Below are 14406 nucleotides of genomic sequence, written 5' to 3'. Positions count from 1 at the left end.
GCGCAGCGCCCGGAGGAGGCCGCCCCGCGCTGCCGGCAGCGCCTGAGGCGACAGGGCCTGAGTCGACGGGGGCGGGGCCGCGCTGCCCTTGCCGCCTCACTATTGGTCAGCGGCTGTTGCCAGCGGGGTCGCGTTGCGACGCCGTCCGGGTCCGCGCAGCCCATTGGGTGGCCGGGCGCTGGCGTCAAGGCAGCGAGGCGCGGGGATTGGCGGGCCGCGGCGGTGCCGCCGTGAGGGCGGGCAGTCGCGGGTGGGCGGTGCTCGGCGGTCGCAGGAGCCGGCGATGGGGCGGCGCGCGGCGCGCTGAGGGGCCGCGGGCGCCGGGACCGGAGGTACCGGGCGGGGCGGGGCGGCACCCGCGGGCGCCGGGGGGCAGCGGCCGGCGGGGCCCGGCCCGACCCAGCGCCCTGCTCCCGGACGGGTCGCACCGCGGCCTGTCCGCTGCCCGCCGGCGGCCGGGTCGGGCCGCTCTCCGGTGCGGGGCTGCGGCGGCGGGAGCGGCGTCCCGGGCCGGGCCGCGCCGCGGGGTGGGGACCGAGAGCCCGGGGGCAGGCTGACCTGGCCGGGCCCCCCCGCAGCCGCTCTCCCGGCAGCAGCGTGGCCTCTCCCGCAGGAGCAGCTGGCGCCGACCCCGCTCCCCCGGGCCGTCCTGCGAGCCGGCACCCCCGGGCCTACCGGGCTCGGTGCCCCAGCGGGGCTGCGCACTGACCGAGGGGAGGGGAGGGCAGCGGCGGCTCGGCCCGGCCCGGCGGGGGACCGGGAGCGGGCTGGCATCCGTCCCGGGCGGGGAAGAGCCGGGGTGCTGCGCCGAGACCTCGCCTGCCAGGAGACCCCCGGAGGCCCGGAGCAGCGGTGCCGTCCGTCCGCCCGCCCGCCGGGGCTGATCCCCAGGGGTGCGGGTGGTTGTCAGGAAAAGGTTTCTTTGCAGGTGGGCTCCTGTGCCTGTCTCTTCTCCTCTTTCGGGTTGCCGCTGGCGCTTGTGCTGATGAATATTTTTGACCGAGCGCTGCGTGGCAGGACGGGGAGCGCGCTGGCTTGTAGAGCTGCTTACAGAGATTTCCCGAGAGAATGAGCTCAGTGTCACAGAAAAACTGAAGAACTTGCCACAGTCGTGTGTTGGAGTGCCAGCTGTCTTCCTCTGTGGCATAAGCTTAGAGTTTGCGATTGGCTTTTCTCAAACTGGGACTTAGAAATCTCTCTGTCTCACTTAAACCAGCTTTTGTTGAGGCCAGAAGTGCTCGTTTGTGGGAGCTGTCGGAGGGACGAGCCCGTGCCTCGTGCACAGAAAGGCGACTGTGGCATTGGAGGTGCTTTTCTCACGGTCCCAAACGTTGCTCTTGTCATACGAGCGTGTTCGCTGTCTGATGGGGAGACCAAGATTAAAAACCAAACAGCCACGCGATGGCCTGTGAGACGCCCCGCTTGTCTGTGCAGTTGCCTGTGCTGTTCTTACCCTCATGCTGAACGTGGGCTGACGGGTCTGCGCTGCCGATGCCGCTGCCCCGTGAGAGCCATGGCGTGGTGGGTGAGCTGGGCAGAGCTCAGGCTTTACGAGCGGGCGCGTGGGCTGTCACTCAGGTCAGCGTCGCCGAGGACTAACTGGAAGCGCCAGGGGTAGCTAGAGCAGCTCTGGCTTTTCACCAGGCTTGTTTGTATTCGGTGCGCGGTCCCCGCGGTGTCCGGAGGCAGGGCTGGCCTGCCCTGATGCGTGCGTGGTGATGGTCTGTCCGTGGGGATGTGCTTCGCATCCCACCCTGCATTTGCTCACTGTTACCACCCCCCGTTTTCCTTGGGACTCTCATTCTCTTGATCCATTCTCCTTCCAGCAAGTATTTATCTCTATGTCTTCCCCTGCTGATACAGTTTCTAGCACTTTCTTGACCTTTTTCTAGGTTCTTGTCGAGAATGTCTGTGATGCCGCTGCGGTAGGTCAGCTCCGATGGCCGTGGCCCATCCCCTTTATCCGCCCTGCTCGTGGGGACGTACAGCCCTGCTTGGCTGCCAAGCTCGCACATGCACAGAATAATCCTTTTAACAGCTGGCTGTTGGCCTTGTCTTTCCAAGGCTTAAGTGCTTGAATACTTTTTTGCATCTCCAAAGGATTATGGAGACAGCTGCGGGGGAGAGCGTTTGGAGGGCTGGAAGTGCCCGAATGTTCCAGGTGAAACTGGGATGGTCTGTCACCCTGCGGAGACGGAGGCTTGGAGGGAAAGGAGCCGGGACTGGAAAATCCCTTTGTCCTGTGCACTGTAACAGTGAATTTAGTAACTCCAGTTGAGGAGGCAAGGTCTGACTGCCCCCAGCCATGCGCAGTGGAGCGTTACTGGCAGGCTGGGTAAGTAAGGAAGTCTGAGCTTTGCCAGGAGCGGACCAGGTGGCACGGGAAACAGCCAAGTGAGGGCGTGATGTGTGCACGACTGCTGTTAAATACCAGCTGTAAAACCTGGGTTGTCTGTGTGTGGTTAGCTAATTAACCCCACTGGCAGTCTGTAAGTGGAAACAGGAGGAAAAAAAAAAAAACACTGGAACTAGCGGTTTCTTGTTTCTGATGTGTTTGCCTGCCCTTTTTTTGCTGTGGAATTGCACTGAGGCTGCAGAGTGAGGTCACCCGACGCTGTACGCCCGAGGAGACCATGCAGAGGAGCAGGACTACAAATATACTAACTATAAACTGCTTCCGACAGAGTCCTTGCCTTAATAGATGCTGGAAGAGGGGCTTTCCCATTCTGGGTTGTTGATGCTGGCCCGGATCAAGCAAGTGCAGGACACGATGTTTCCCTGGGAGGAAGTTAGCATAGATTCTGTGAAGCAGCATGACCAAAATCAACCCAAAATACATCCAGCACAAGCTGGGGAAGTTGGGGCCAGATATGGGCTCGGACACTCTATTAGTCCTGAGGGACTGCTGCAGGTCCTCAGGATGTGACTTTGTGGTAGTTCTGCAGGCAGAGATACAAAGTCAAATGTGCATTTAGGGGCTTTTTTCACTATTGTTTAAAATGTCTTGGCTTTTTACACTAAAATCCATGGAACCTTTTCTTAGAAGATGAAGGGAGGAATCAGGCATCTGAAAGCATAAACTACAGGATGAGTTTATTTTTCCCCCGCTTGACTTGGACTCAGCTTTGGATATTTGGAGATTGCAGAGTTTCCGTTTTCTAAACTGTTTTTTTTTCCCCTCCAGATTAAAGTTCATAGCTGGTGTGTCTTTTCTGCCCCCCAGTCTTATTTACTCTAGTTAACTTATGCTCCTGCGTGCTCTTAGCTCAAACCCTTCCCATGAGAGAGAACTGATCTCTGTTCACTTACATGTGTCCCCTTGAAAGCACACTAACCACTTCTAAGCTAGTAAGAAACGAGCGCCCAGTCTCTGTGACCTGAAAGACAAGATGTGAAAAATAAAGCTGTGGGTCACATAAAGTGAAGGAAATGAGCACAGCACCAAATCAGTGCGAAGGGCAGGCAAGCGGTTTCCATGAAGTTCATGTAAAATAGCTTGCTCTGGTGCTGAACCGGTGGATTAATCTGTGCTGAGGCGGAGTTGGTGGTTTATTGAGACAGTTACTGCCATGCACGTGCGTAGCAGGTTCAGCTCTCCAAGCCTGGTCTTGTTCTCTTCCCAGCTCCGACGGCAGCAGCGCCGTTCCCCGGGGAGGATGCCGTCACGCGCGCTCTGCCGTCTTCGTGCCGTGTTTGCCGTAGATAGACCCGGTCAGCTCGAGCTCATCAGCATCGCAGCAGCAAGTGCAGCTCTGCTGGGAGAGCTCGTTACCCACGCGCTGAGCGTCTGGGAGAGCGCTTGGCTCTTTATCCGGCTGTTTAAAAGCAGGGAGGTCGCTGCTGGTCATCTTATGGTTTTGGTCTCTTTATAGCTCTGAGGGCTACAGGGTGAGAGAGGTCTAAGCATGGGTGGTAAAATGTAGAATGGCAAAACCCTGAAGGCATGGAGTGACCAAGTGTCTCGGGGCAAGGGCTGAACCCATGGGATCCTCCGGTAGAGCGAACAGCGCGACGGGAGCCGTGCTGACCTGCAGCTCTGCTGCCTGTCAGCTGCGCAGATGCGTCCCTGGACCTCTCTAGACTGAGCAGTGTTGCAGTTTGGAATCTGTGATTTGTCCCCATTTTCAATCAAAATAGGCAGCGGTAACTTTTCTTCGGGATTTTATGTAGCGATTCTAACTAAACTTTTCAATTCCTGATCTCACACGAGATGATTGTGTGTGGTTAACCTCAAGGGCGGGCGTGCTGTAACCGCGCTTGCAAGTTTAATCAGTTGTCGTGAAGTCAGCGATAGACTGAAGGAAACGCTCTCCTGCTGCTCCCAGAAGAGGGAAGAAGGGGCAAGGAGCAGTGCTGGCTTGGCGAACAGAAGTACAAACAAATCAAACCTATTTGCTGAAGCACTGCTCTGCAGTGGGAATGCACCAAGCGCTCGCAGCCTTGCCTCTAACACCTATTTCTCTGAAGCTTTGAGAGCTTTAGTCCTGTTTCAGCTGAAAGCTGTTTGGCTTTAGATTTGAGGGTGGTGGGAGGAAAAAGCTAAACTGCAATTCTGGACTGTTCTCAACTTTTATTTCCTCCCAATTTTTCTTGTGCTTGCCTGTAGACAGATCAGTCGAGGCCTGTGTCTCCAGAAGGGCGAGAAAGGCAGCCTGAGCAAAGCATTGCAGCCTTCACTGGGAGAGAGACTGGAGTTTTGCAGCACTGGTACAAATCGTGAAGTTTCGCTTCAGGATTGAGGAGGGAATTTGTAGCAGGAAGCAGTGGGCAGAAGGGAAACACTGGTGTGATCGGCTAGGATCGGCTAATCCTCCGCGGCGGCTGACCGCGGGGAAAGAGGATGCTCTCGGCGCCCGCTCCGGAGCTCTTCGGATGCAGGTGGGCGGTGGGGTCCGAGGCGGTGCTGGTGCCTGTGCTGGAAAGCTCTGTGAAAACTGCGTGTGCTGAAGGGATTTGTACAGTGAAATAGCTAGGCTGAAAAATATAAAAAGGCAAGTTAAACTCCAGATCAAATACCTGTTGGGAGATCCGCGCCTGGTTTCGAGCGGCGGTCGCGTGCCAGCCGCGCGCTGCTCCGGGCAGTTGGAGCGAGCAGGGCTGCTGCGTGCTGCCAGGCGGTTTGTTCCAGCTCCAGTTTGTCTCCAAGCAGAGTGTTATTATTTGTACAACACTGTAAATGGTGCTTTATGAACCAATGAGGAGAACACTGAGGAGAATGCGAGCTCTTCCTGGCATGGATTCCCGATCCGGACACGATGTTTTGCATCCTTCTGAGTAATACCCTTGGAGGGACCGACCGGTCCAGCGCTGTGTGGGCACTTCTGTGTTGATCTGGTGCATGCGTTACTGCGACACTAAAATAGTTGGGTTTTTTTTTTTCTGATGTATTACCCAGAGCTGGAAAATCCATTTGCTCAGAATAAACGGAAACTGCCTGGCGAGGGCTGCGCAGGACTGGGGAGCCCTTGGGCTTTGGTGCTGCTGCGAACGCTGCCTCTCCGCGAAGGGCAGCTCTCCGAAGCCGTAGGGCTGGGAAGCAGAAGTGTTCCTGCGTTGTTGCTGCTGTTATTTTGGGGGAGGACAGGGGTGCAAAGAGCAGGGAAATCTGGCGAGGCCCTGGTGCCTTCCGGCGGCAGCGGGGCAGGGACGTGCTCGCGCGTGGGGCCCGGGTGCTCTCCCCGCTGACGGGCAGCCCTGCTGCGAGCACTGCTCTGGGGGCACGATAACCCGGTTCCCGATTTCCACAAAACTTTCAAGTCTTACTGATGCGTTTCGCTTTCCCTGCAGGAGGAGAGTGGAAGAATGCAGAGGGAGGTGGGCAGAGGGTCTGTGTGGCTGCATGCTGCAGGGAACTGTGCTGCTGTGCACCCCTGAAAGCTCTGAACTCGAGGAGCAGCAGGCGTTTCACATGTCCCGCCTGGGTTTCAGGTGTTTCCTTATTAAACTGTTATTAAAATGGCCCAATGGCCGAGTTTTGGTTGGAGATACCCTCTGCAAAGAATTTTCTCCTCATGTTGCAAGTTGTTTTTGCAGATGTTGGTAATTAAAGCGCAGTAAACTTTCCTTTCATACGGTCTTGTGGCAGATAACGAGTCTCGGAAGATCTGAGATAACTTTGTTCATTTTGGCGTTCCAGCTGCAACGCGTGGCCTGATCTTCCCCCAGTACAGCTTGCAGCAAGAAAAAAATCCTCCTTTAGACTCCTCATTTTTATACTGAACTTTTTCTCAACGAGTAAGCTTGAGCCTTTTGCTCGTTTTTGAATATTTGGTAACATGCTGTAATACGTTGGGCAATGCTTTTCTAAAATAAAGTTTGATTGAAAAACAAGGGGGTGAACACCACGATAGGCACCCCAGCCTCTGGGGTGGCGGGAGCCCTGCTGCGTCACAGCTCTGCTGAGTTCCCGGAGGCCCCTGCCTATGGCCTGGGTTGAAAACTGGGGAGAGCAGTGGGGTGTGGGTGCCATGCGGGTTTGGGCCGTGCCCAGCTGCCAGCGTGGCGAGACGTGGTGACGTGGTGACGTGCGGCTGCTGCGGGCGCGGTGCTGCGGTGCTGGAGGTTTTGGAGAGGAGGGATGCGTGCGGGTGCGGGCCGTGGTAAACAGCAGTCTATCGATCACGATGGCTCACTGCAAGATATTTCACCAGCGGGGAGTAGAAATCGGATCCTGGCAGTGTCTCTGTTTGGAAAAAATGAATAAATCACATTCTGTGGAAGACTGTCTCTTCATCTGTGCCTGGGAAACAAACTCATTTGCTATCAAACCATAGTCTAAATAATCAAGACTTCAGAGAGCTTCTAGAATATGCCTGAATAGTGGCTTGGGGCAGAGAAATTTTTGTCCCCAGCAGGAGCCCAGTAAGTGCAGGCTTGCGTTGCTGTTTCTCGGCTGCCGAGTTGTGTTGGAGCGGTTGAAGGGCAGTGGAGCGGAGTCCCTGGCAGGGGCAGATAATGTACAAATATGAGAAAAACAGGAGGCCGAAAAGGCAGCTTCCTAGAACCATCTAAGCTCCTCCTGGGTGTTCCGTGGTTAAACTTGGAGTATCTGAGGAACGTTTGAAATTCAGCCCCAGGGACGATGCCTCTGTGCACAGCAGTGCTGCAGGTGTCTTTGCCTGGGGGTTTTGCTGTTGAAGGTGTGGGAGGAGGTTCCTGCTGGGAAGCTTTATCAGAAGGTTCACGAGCTCCCAGGATGTTGTCCCTTATTTGGTTGGGTGTTGTTTTTTTTTTGCTTTTTTCCCCTTGCTTTTTGAGGTTTGGTTTGTTTTGAGCCTAGGGTCAGGTCTGTTCCGTGACTGTCTGGTTCGGAGCTCCCCTGGCTCCTTCCATGGGTGCTGAAGTTTTCACAGCACCTCCTTCAGCGGTGACGGTCACCCCAGTGCTGCGGGAGGCAGGAAACTGAGACGCTGCCTGGGGAGCAAAGTGCTTTCCTGTGTGTTCTCTACCAAGTTTTAAAATGCTTTAGAAGCTGCTGTGTGGCAACAGATCTTATTCTGAGCGTTGGTGTATACGTCAGAAAATGCTGTGTCACTTTTCTCACTAGCCAGGGCTCGCCACGCACGGACTTGTGGAACCGTTGCATTCGGACGACTTCTGAGCGTGGGACTGGAGAGGTTTCTTCCCCGGTCCTGGGTGATGCAAGAGTTGGGGTGAGGTCTCGGGGCAGAATTCCCTCCGCTGTGCCTGAAGGCACATCTCGGGAAGCTTGCGAGCTGCCCTCAGCCCATGGGTCAGGTGTGGGCAGACCTGCTGCTGGCTTGTCGGGTGCTTTTCGGGTGTTACGCAGCAGACCTGCAGGGCAGCTTTCGGCAGGCAGACAGCTGACCTACAAAATCAGCTACTTTTTTAAAGAACGAAATAACGCTGCAGTCTTCAACCCTCAGCAGAGAGTACATTTAAACAAACAAAACTGAAAAACAAAGCCCTGCAGCAGTTTGAGACCGGTTCTTGGGGTTTTCTTTTTGTTGTTTTCATTTTTTTTTCTTCAGGTTAAATCACTTATGCAACCTTTTAACAGCAACAGGGAGCACTTCAGGCCGCTCGTCACATCCTGCCGGTGCACATCCTGGTGGCAGCATCTCCGGGTGTGTGATCACGGTGGGGGCGAGAGCTTGTCGTGAGGTGGGATACCCTGCCAGTCGCCCAGAGCTCGTGGGCTGCAGGTACACCGCTTAGGCACGTGCTGGAAGGGCTGTTGGAGGCCTGGGATTCCACCTGGGCCGTGGGCAGACGTGCATCAGCTGGAGGAGACGGGGCGTGTGGGAGCGGGTGCTTAGGTGTGGTGAAGGAAGCCAGGCTTTGTCCTTGTCTCCCTCAAGAAGTTTGTGTTCAGCTATCTTAGGGCCCCAGCGTTTGGGAAATCCAGTTTTTGTGGTGAAAAGGAAGGCATTGATGCTTGGAAATGACCTTTAGCAACTGAAAACCTTCAGTTGACGGATGACGTCTGCAGGATTGTACGATTAGAAAACGCAGTGTCTGCATACCAGAGTTAGCTCAGATGGATTTGGGAAGCGGGCTGGGTGGCCTTGCTGCTGGGGGTTAAACGCCGGCTGGCGTGAGCGGCCGTCGGAGCTTTGGCGAGCCCACGCAGTGCGTGGGTTACTAGCTGAATTTTAAAAAAAGAAGATAGTTGTGTACAGACGGGCGGGTTATGCTGGTTACACAACTTGGTTATCTCCTGGCAGCACTGTAGTGAGGTGCCGGGGCTTGGTGACGGTGATCAGGGAAGTGGGTTGCTCAGTGAGAGGAACAGACTTGGCTGCTGGCAGCCTTGCCAGCAGGTGGGTTGGTTTTTTTTTTCTTGGTGGAGATGTTCCAGGGAAGCTAATCTGTGTGGAAGCTGGTGCGTACGAGCTGCACCCGAGGCCGGTGGAGCTGGTTCTGGTTCCAGTTTGCTCTGGATCCTGTCAGAGCCTCAGAATTGCTCCAGGAGTTTACACCAGTCGACAGGCCGTGAGCAGCCCAGAGGAGCCATGACCTGCACCTGACAGTGCCCCTTCACTGTGATCGTTTGGCCTTCGCCTTTCCTGTTACTGTCTTTCTCACCTTGACTGTGGCTTTTCGCTTGGTGGCTTGGACCAAGGTATTCATCTGGCCTCCTGTGCTTTCCTTGTCTGGGAGAAATAACTGCCTTATCGAGCTGCAAAGTCTAAATCTGCAGAACCGAGCTGGAGGACCCTGTAGCTCCTTGGCTTCTGCTTGGAACAAGGCATCTCTGCCGGATGGAGAGCCAGCGGTCCAGCCTGACCTCTGCAGTCTCGAGCTGTTCGGTCCTTTGAGGGAGCTTTGGCCCCCCTGTTGCCCTTTGGATGATGTGAACTGGATCGCCTCTCTCGGTGCAGACTGGCAGCGGGGATGTTTTGGTGGTGTGTTTGGCCCAGGCGGCGCAGCGGGCAGGATCCTGCCCCAGCGCCATGGTCGCTGCCTTGCAGCAGCGAAGCAGCTCTGGGTGCTCCTCGAGGAACCGGCTCAGCTCGCTGCACGTGTTCGAGTTTTGGAGTCCCAGTGCAGAACGCGCTCTTCTGAGCTGACTTCCCACAAACTGCGTTTGTTTTTCTTTAGTTTGAGTAAGCTCTACAAACTCAGCCCTTTATATCCTGGATCTGCTCAGAAGCTGAGGATACAGAATGTTGCTGAGAAGAGACTTCGGATTTATTTGCTCATGTCGAACTGTGGCAGCAAGGGGAATATTGATAATAAACCTAATGTCTCAGAGACTTTTTTTTTTTTTTTAAATGAGAACAAGAAATGTATCCCCAAGGAATGGGCTCAGAAATCACGGCTGCCCAGGAAAAAAAAAAGCCAGCGTGTGGTTCAAACCAGCTGTTTGGGTCTTGATTCCGACTCGGCGTTTTTTGTTGTTTCTGCTGTAACGCTGGGTCGGAGCGCGATGAGCTGTTGACAGTGGCGAGGGAAGGCTGCGTGTCGAGGAGCGGAGCCTTTCGGGAGCCGGCAAAGGGACTGCCTTGGCTGTACGCTGTGGTTCGTGTTCAGCTGGGCATGAAATTGGGACTGGAGTGCACTGCAGATGTTATCGTTGGATTTCAGTTCCTTCCTCACTAACTGTATCCATGAAAATCTCGCTGCTTTTCCTTTGTATTTGCTGAATGACGTGAGTCAGATATTAAAGCAGTGACTTCAGGTTCCACCCTGGGATGGAAGCCGACAAGGAAATGCCAAAGAACTCGTAACAGAAAACCGCGCGTTTGCTGGTGGACGATCCCCTTGCAGCCCCGCGCGGGGCTGCCTGTGGCTGTCTGGTGGGGAGCACAAGGAGCCTCACAGAAACGCTCCCAGGACACAGGCAGTGAGGGCGGTTTTATTCCAATACGCAAAATGGACCTTATTCCTCTGGCCTTAAAAATAAACAACATTTTGGCTGAACAAATGGAACCGACCTTTTTATTAAAAGCATACATCTTCTCATGCCTGGTTCAGTAAGAGGCTTTTAAAATTGAAAGAACCCTTAGCTTGCAAAACAGCTGACTGAAGTCATTCCAATACCATTTATCATCTTACTGATTGCTCCTTAAAGTTGGAGAGCTCAGAGCCTTTCTTTTTTTTTATTTTTTAAAAGGCGAACAATAAGGAAAGAGGCTCTAAGCCCACGTGCTCTTTGCACAGGTGGAGAGAGGCTGAGTCAAGGCAATGCTGAGTCTGAGGCTTCGTTTCTGAGCTGATGGGAGGGTTCCCATTTGTTTCGACCGGCCCACAAGCTCAAGCCCATTCCTGTTCCGATGCAGACGAAGGGTTACAGATAGTTTTCCAGACCAAGTGCAATAAAGAGATTAGAAACTTTTCTACTAGAAATTAGAAGATATTCGGTAACTTGAGGGGATGCTACCAACGTTGGTGGCTGCTGATGAGACGCCAGCGAAGGTGCTTCGACAGTCACGTTCTCGTCCTGGGCTTGTGTTTGCTTCCTCTGTAGTCTGGCCAAGCCTCCAACCAGGAACAAGCCCTTATTTTCTTTAGCTATTTTAGTTTGATTTAGGCTTAGCTGAACCTTACGAAACTGCAGTTTCATGGGAATGTTTGACTCCTGTTGTGCACAGAGATCTGGAAACAAAAAAGCACTTCCTTGGACGGGAAGGCGAAGGTTTGTTTGCCTGCTGCTACCTCAGGGAGACGGAGATTGAAGATCCCTCCCAATTAAACAATCCTAATTCTTTTCGTATTTCTTCTTTGCTAAGTTTGGGGGTTGGGGTTATTTTTATTTGGTGTTATTGTGTGTGTGTGTCCCGTGTCCTGTCCGTCCCCCCCTCCTGCCCTTTTATCCTTTTCATTGCTTTCATTTGAACTTCTTTTATGGGTTTGTTTCTCTCTTGAAATCCAGCCACCAGGATGAGACGCCGTTCCAGCTGCGATCCCAGCGGTGCTGGTGCGCAGGGATCACTGTGCGTGCCTTACATAAGGGAGTCCTGTTTACAGACACAGGGAGTCTGGTCTTTACAGGCAGTACGAGGCTGTTGGCTCGTGTTCAGCTTGTGACTAATTGTAGCCCCGGCTCTTTATTTCTGCACAGCTGCCTCTTAGGGACCAGGCTAAGGGAGACTGGAGAAAATGGGATTTTCCTGAACCTGTAAAACATGCCTGTCTTTGGGGTTGAGATAGCCAAGGAGGAACACGACTGTTGCTGGCAGCTTGGGTGAGCTGCTGTCTTCCCTCAAAGGCAGAGAGCTCTGCCGTCGGGCTGTGGCTCGTCTGAGCCAGCTCCCGGTTTGCCACGTTGGGCTTTTCCTCTGCGTCCTCTCCCAGATTCTTGCATTTGCTGCTTGTTGCTTGTGCTGTCTTTGCTGGGTAAAATCGCAGATGTGCCGGACACATGATGGCGTGCTTTGCTGTTGGCACGTGGCTGGTATGAAAATCACAACCGGTCTGCACCGTTGGAAGGGAAAGGAGGAAAACTGTCCCGCTGCCCATTCCACGGAGCGCTGCGAGGATTTGCGCTGCCTTTGGGTGGTCAGCACCCGCGCGTTCGCTGCTGGGACGTAGGACATGGGACGTGGAAATGGAAATGCACGCATTTCTGTAAAGAAAGAAAACAGTGGGAAATGAAAGATTGGGGTGGGAGCCTGCTGAGTTTGGTGGCCAGGCTGGCAAGGGCTCAGAGAGCTCCTGAGCGCGGCTGAGAGAAGGGCCTCACCGAGCAGAGCACGCAGAGTGGCTGAAGTGCTGTGTTCAGGTGAAACTGCAACGTTTGTAGAGCGTGCGAACAGAAGTCATCGTGGTGGCTCTGGCCGGAACAACGTGGGCCTGCCAGGCTTCTGGTTGCCTTCCCCGTCTCTGCCTCGGCGCGTTCGGTTCGAAAGGCTTCGTCAGGTTAACGGGTGTGTACCAGGAATTCTCTCTGGGAAAGGCAAATTTGCAATTCTGACGCTAAATTATGTAAGTGGGACACAAGGATCCTTAATTTTATGGTAAAGCAGCCTTGCAAAGCCTGTTAAAGGGGACAGAAGCCGAGCGAAACCTGTGGTTGTTGGGGCCCCGGGGTGCTGCTGGCCCCCGCGGGGCTGGAGGGAGGGGAGCAGGGGGAGCTGGGTGGTCCGGGGTACCGGGCTCTCACCGCCGTGCCGTTCCCGCAGGTCTCCGTGCCGCCGGTGCCGGTCCCCGAGGCAGAGGGTCCTGGAGCTGCCATGACGACGGGCGACTGCTGCCACCTCCCCGGCTCCCTGTGCGACTGCCCGGGCAGCCCTGCCCTCGCCAAGGCCGTGGAGGACTCCGACATCAGTCGCCCACAGTACGTCACGCAGGTCACGGCCAAGGACGGGCGGCTCCTCTCGACTGTGATCAAGGCGCTGGGCACACAGAGGTAAGGCCGCGTCAGGGATGGGGCTTGGGATGAATGCATCGAGCTTTTTTTCCCCATTTTCTTTTTTTATGGCTTTAGGGGTAGAGGGAAACAACAAAGTCTTGTTTGTGAAGGAGTTCACCAAGGCACTAATACTGAGTGCGAGTCCTCGTTAGCCAGATGCTTCCCAGGCCAGTGCTCGCTCTGCGGGAGCTCGCGCCGGTCGCGTGTGCTGGTGGTCTGGGACTTGGGCGTTCATCAGAAGCCACAGGCCTGGGCCGCTCCGGCGTGTGACAGCATGGCCGGCCTCTTGCTGACTGCCTCTGCCGAGTCCTGGCTGAGCAGCAGCCGGGGTGGGACACCGTGCTCCAAGGGCAGCGTGCTGGGGACACCGTGCTCCAAGGGCAGCGTGCTGGGGACACCGTGCTCCAAGGGCAGCGTGCAGTTCGTGGCGGTGATTTAAGGGCTGAAAACAGAGCACAGCCCCCGTTCCAAAATGATCCTGGGGTAAAGGCCTGATGTCAGTTTGCAGCCCCAGGGAGAGGAGGGTGTTCATGTCGCCATGTCTGACTCTTGCTGGAGGGGACGTGCGACGGCTTCGCTTGCTCAGCCTCTGCCTCTTGTGGCTTCTCATCGTTCATTCTGAGCAGCTTCCAGCAAAGAGGACACTTGGCAATGTTGTTCATTCCAGCTAGTGAGACCGGTCACATTTTGTGTCCAAATCCTCTCTGAACAGCTGTTGGTTTTTTTTTTTTTCAATGAATTTGGCCAAACATTGATGAGGTGTGAAAGCGGTGACTGCAAACGTGGGGGAGGGAAGCAGGAAAGCTGGATGAAGCAAACGTGATTACAGAATCCCAGAATGTTCGGGGTTGAAAGGGCCCTCTGGGGATCCCCCACCCAGCCCCCTGCCCAAGCAGGGTCACCCAGAGCAGGCTGCACAGCACCTTGTCCAGGCGGGGCTGGAATATCTCCAGAGAAGGAGACTCCACAGCCTCCCTGGGCAGCCTGGGCCAGGGCTCCGTCACCCTCAGAGGGAAGAAGTTCTTCCTCGGGTTCAGCTGGAGCTTCCTCTGCTCCAGTTTGTGGCCGTTGCCCCTTGTCCTGTCGCTGGGCACCACTGAACAGAGTCTGGCCCCGTCCTCCTGATCCCCACCCTGCAGATATTTAGAGGCATTTCTAAGGTCCCCTCTCAGCCTTCTCTTCTCCAGGCTGAACAAGCCCAGCTCCCTCAGCCTCTCCTCCTAGGAGAGATGCTCCAGTCCCCTCCTCATCGTCGCAGCCCTGTGCTGGACTCTCTCCAGTAGCTCCTCATCTCTCTTGAACTGGGGAGCCCAGAACTGGACACAGTACTGCAGATGGGGCCTTACCAAGGCAGTGTAGAGGGGAAGGAGACCCTCCCTGACCTGCTGGCCACACTCCTGATTGCTGTATCTAGCAAAACCGGAGCAGGTCAATAAAACTGCGAGGGGAACTGAGCTTGCGCTCTGACAACAGGTAGGCTGGGTGAGAAGTTGTGCAACCCCTCAAAACTTGGGGAGGTGTAAAAGTCGGGAGGGGAGACTGCTTGGGCTTACAGGTTAAGAAAACCCAGCCGGATTCCTCATGGGAGT

The 14406-nt window shown here is 55.1% G+C and overlaps 1 protein-coding gene across 2 annotated transcripts in view; it reads left to right on the top strand.

The window, feature by feature from the left end:
- Positions 1 to 259: 259 nt before the first annotated feature.
- Positions 260 to 14406, top strand: part of MARCHF2 (membrane associated ring-CH-type finger 2) — a 37835-nt gene continuing 23688 nt past the window's right edge. The window contains exons 1-2 of one of the 2 annotated variants that reach the window (XM_075444293.1): positions 260 to 332; positions 12588 to 12814. In XM_075444293.1, coding sequence (XP_075300408.1) covers positions 12639 to 12814 — 176 coding nt within the window. In that variant the 5' untranslated portion in view covers positions 260 to 332; positions 12588 to 12638. Of the gene's footprint in view, positions 333 to 548; positions 929 to 12587; positions 12815 to 14406 lie in introns of those variants that run through there. The other variant, XM_075444294.1, reaches the window with a different exon arrangement.

The sequence above is a fragment of the Opisthocomus hoazin genome, chromosome 27 (genome assembly GCF_030867145.1).
Source record: "Opisthocomus hoazin isolate bOpiHoa1 chromosome 27, bOpiHoa1.hap1, whole genome shotgun sequence".
NCBI lineage: Eukaryota > Metazoa > Chordata > Aves > Opisthocomiformes > Opisthocomidae > Opisthocomus > Opisthocomus hoazin.
The sequence above is the reverse complement of the archived record's forward strand: the minus strand, read 5'-3'. Positions and strand labels throughout refer to the sequence as shown.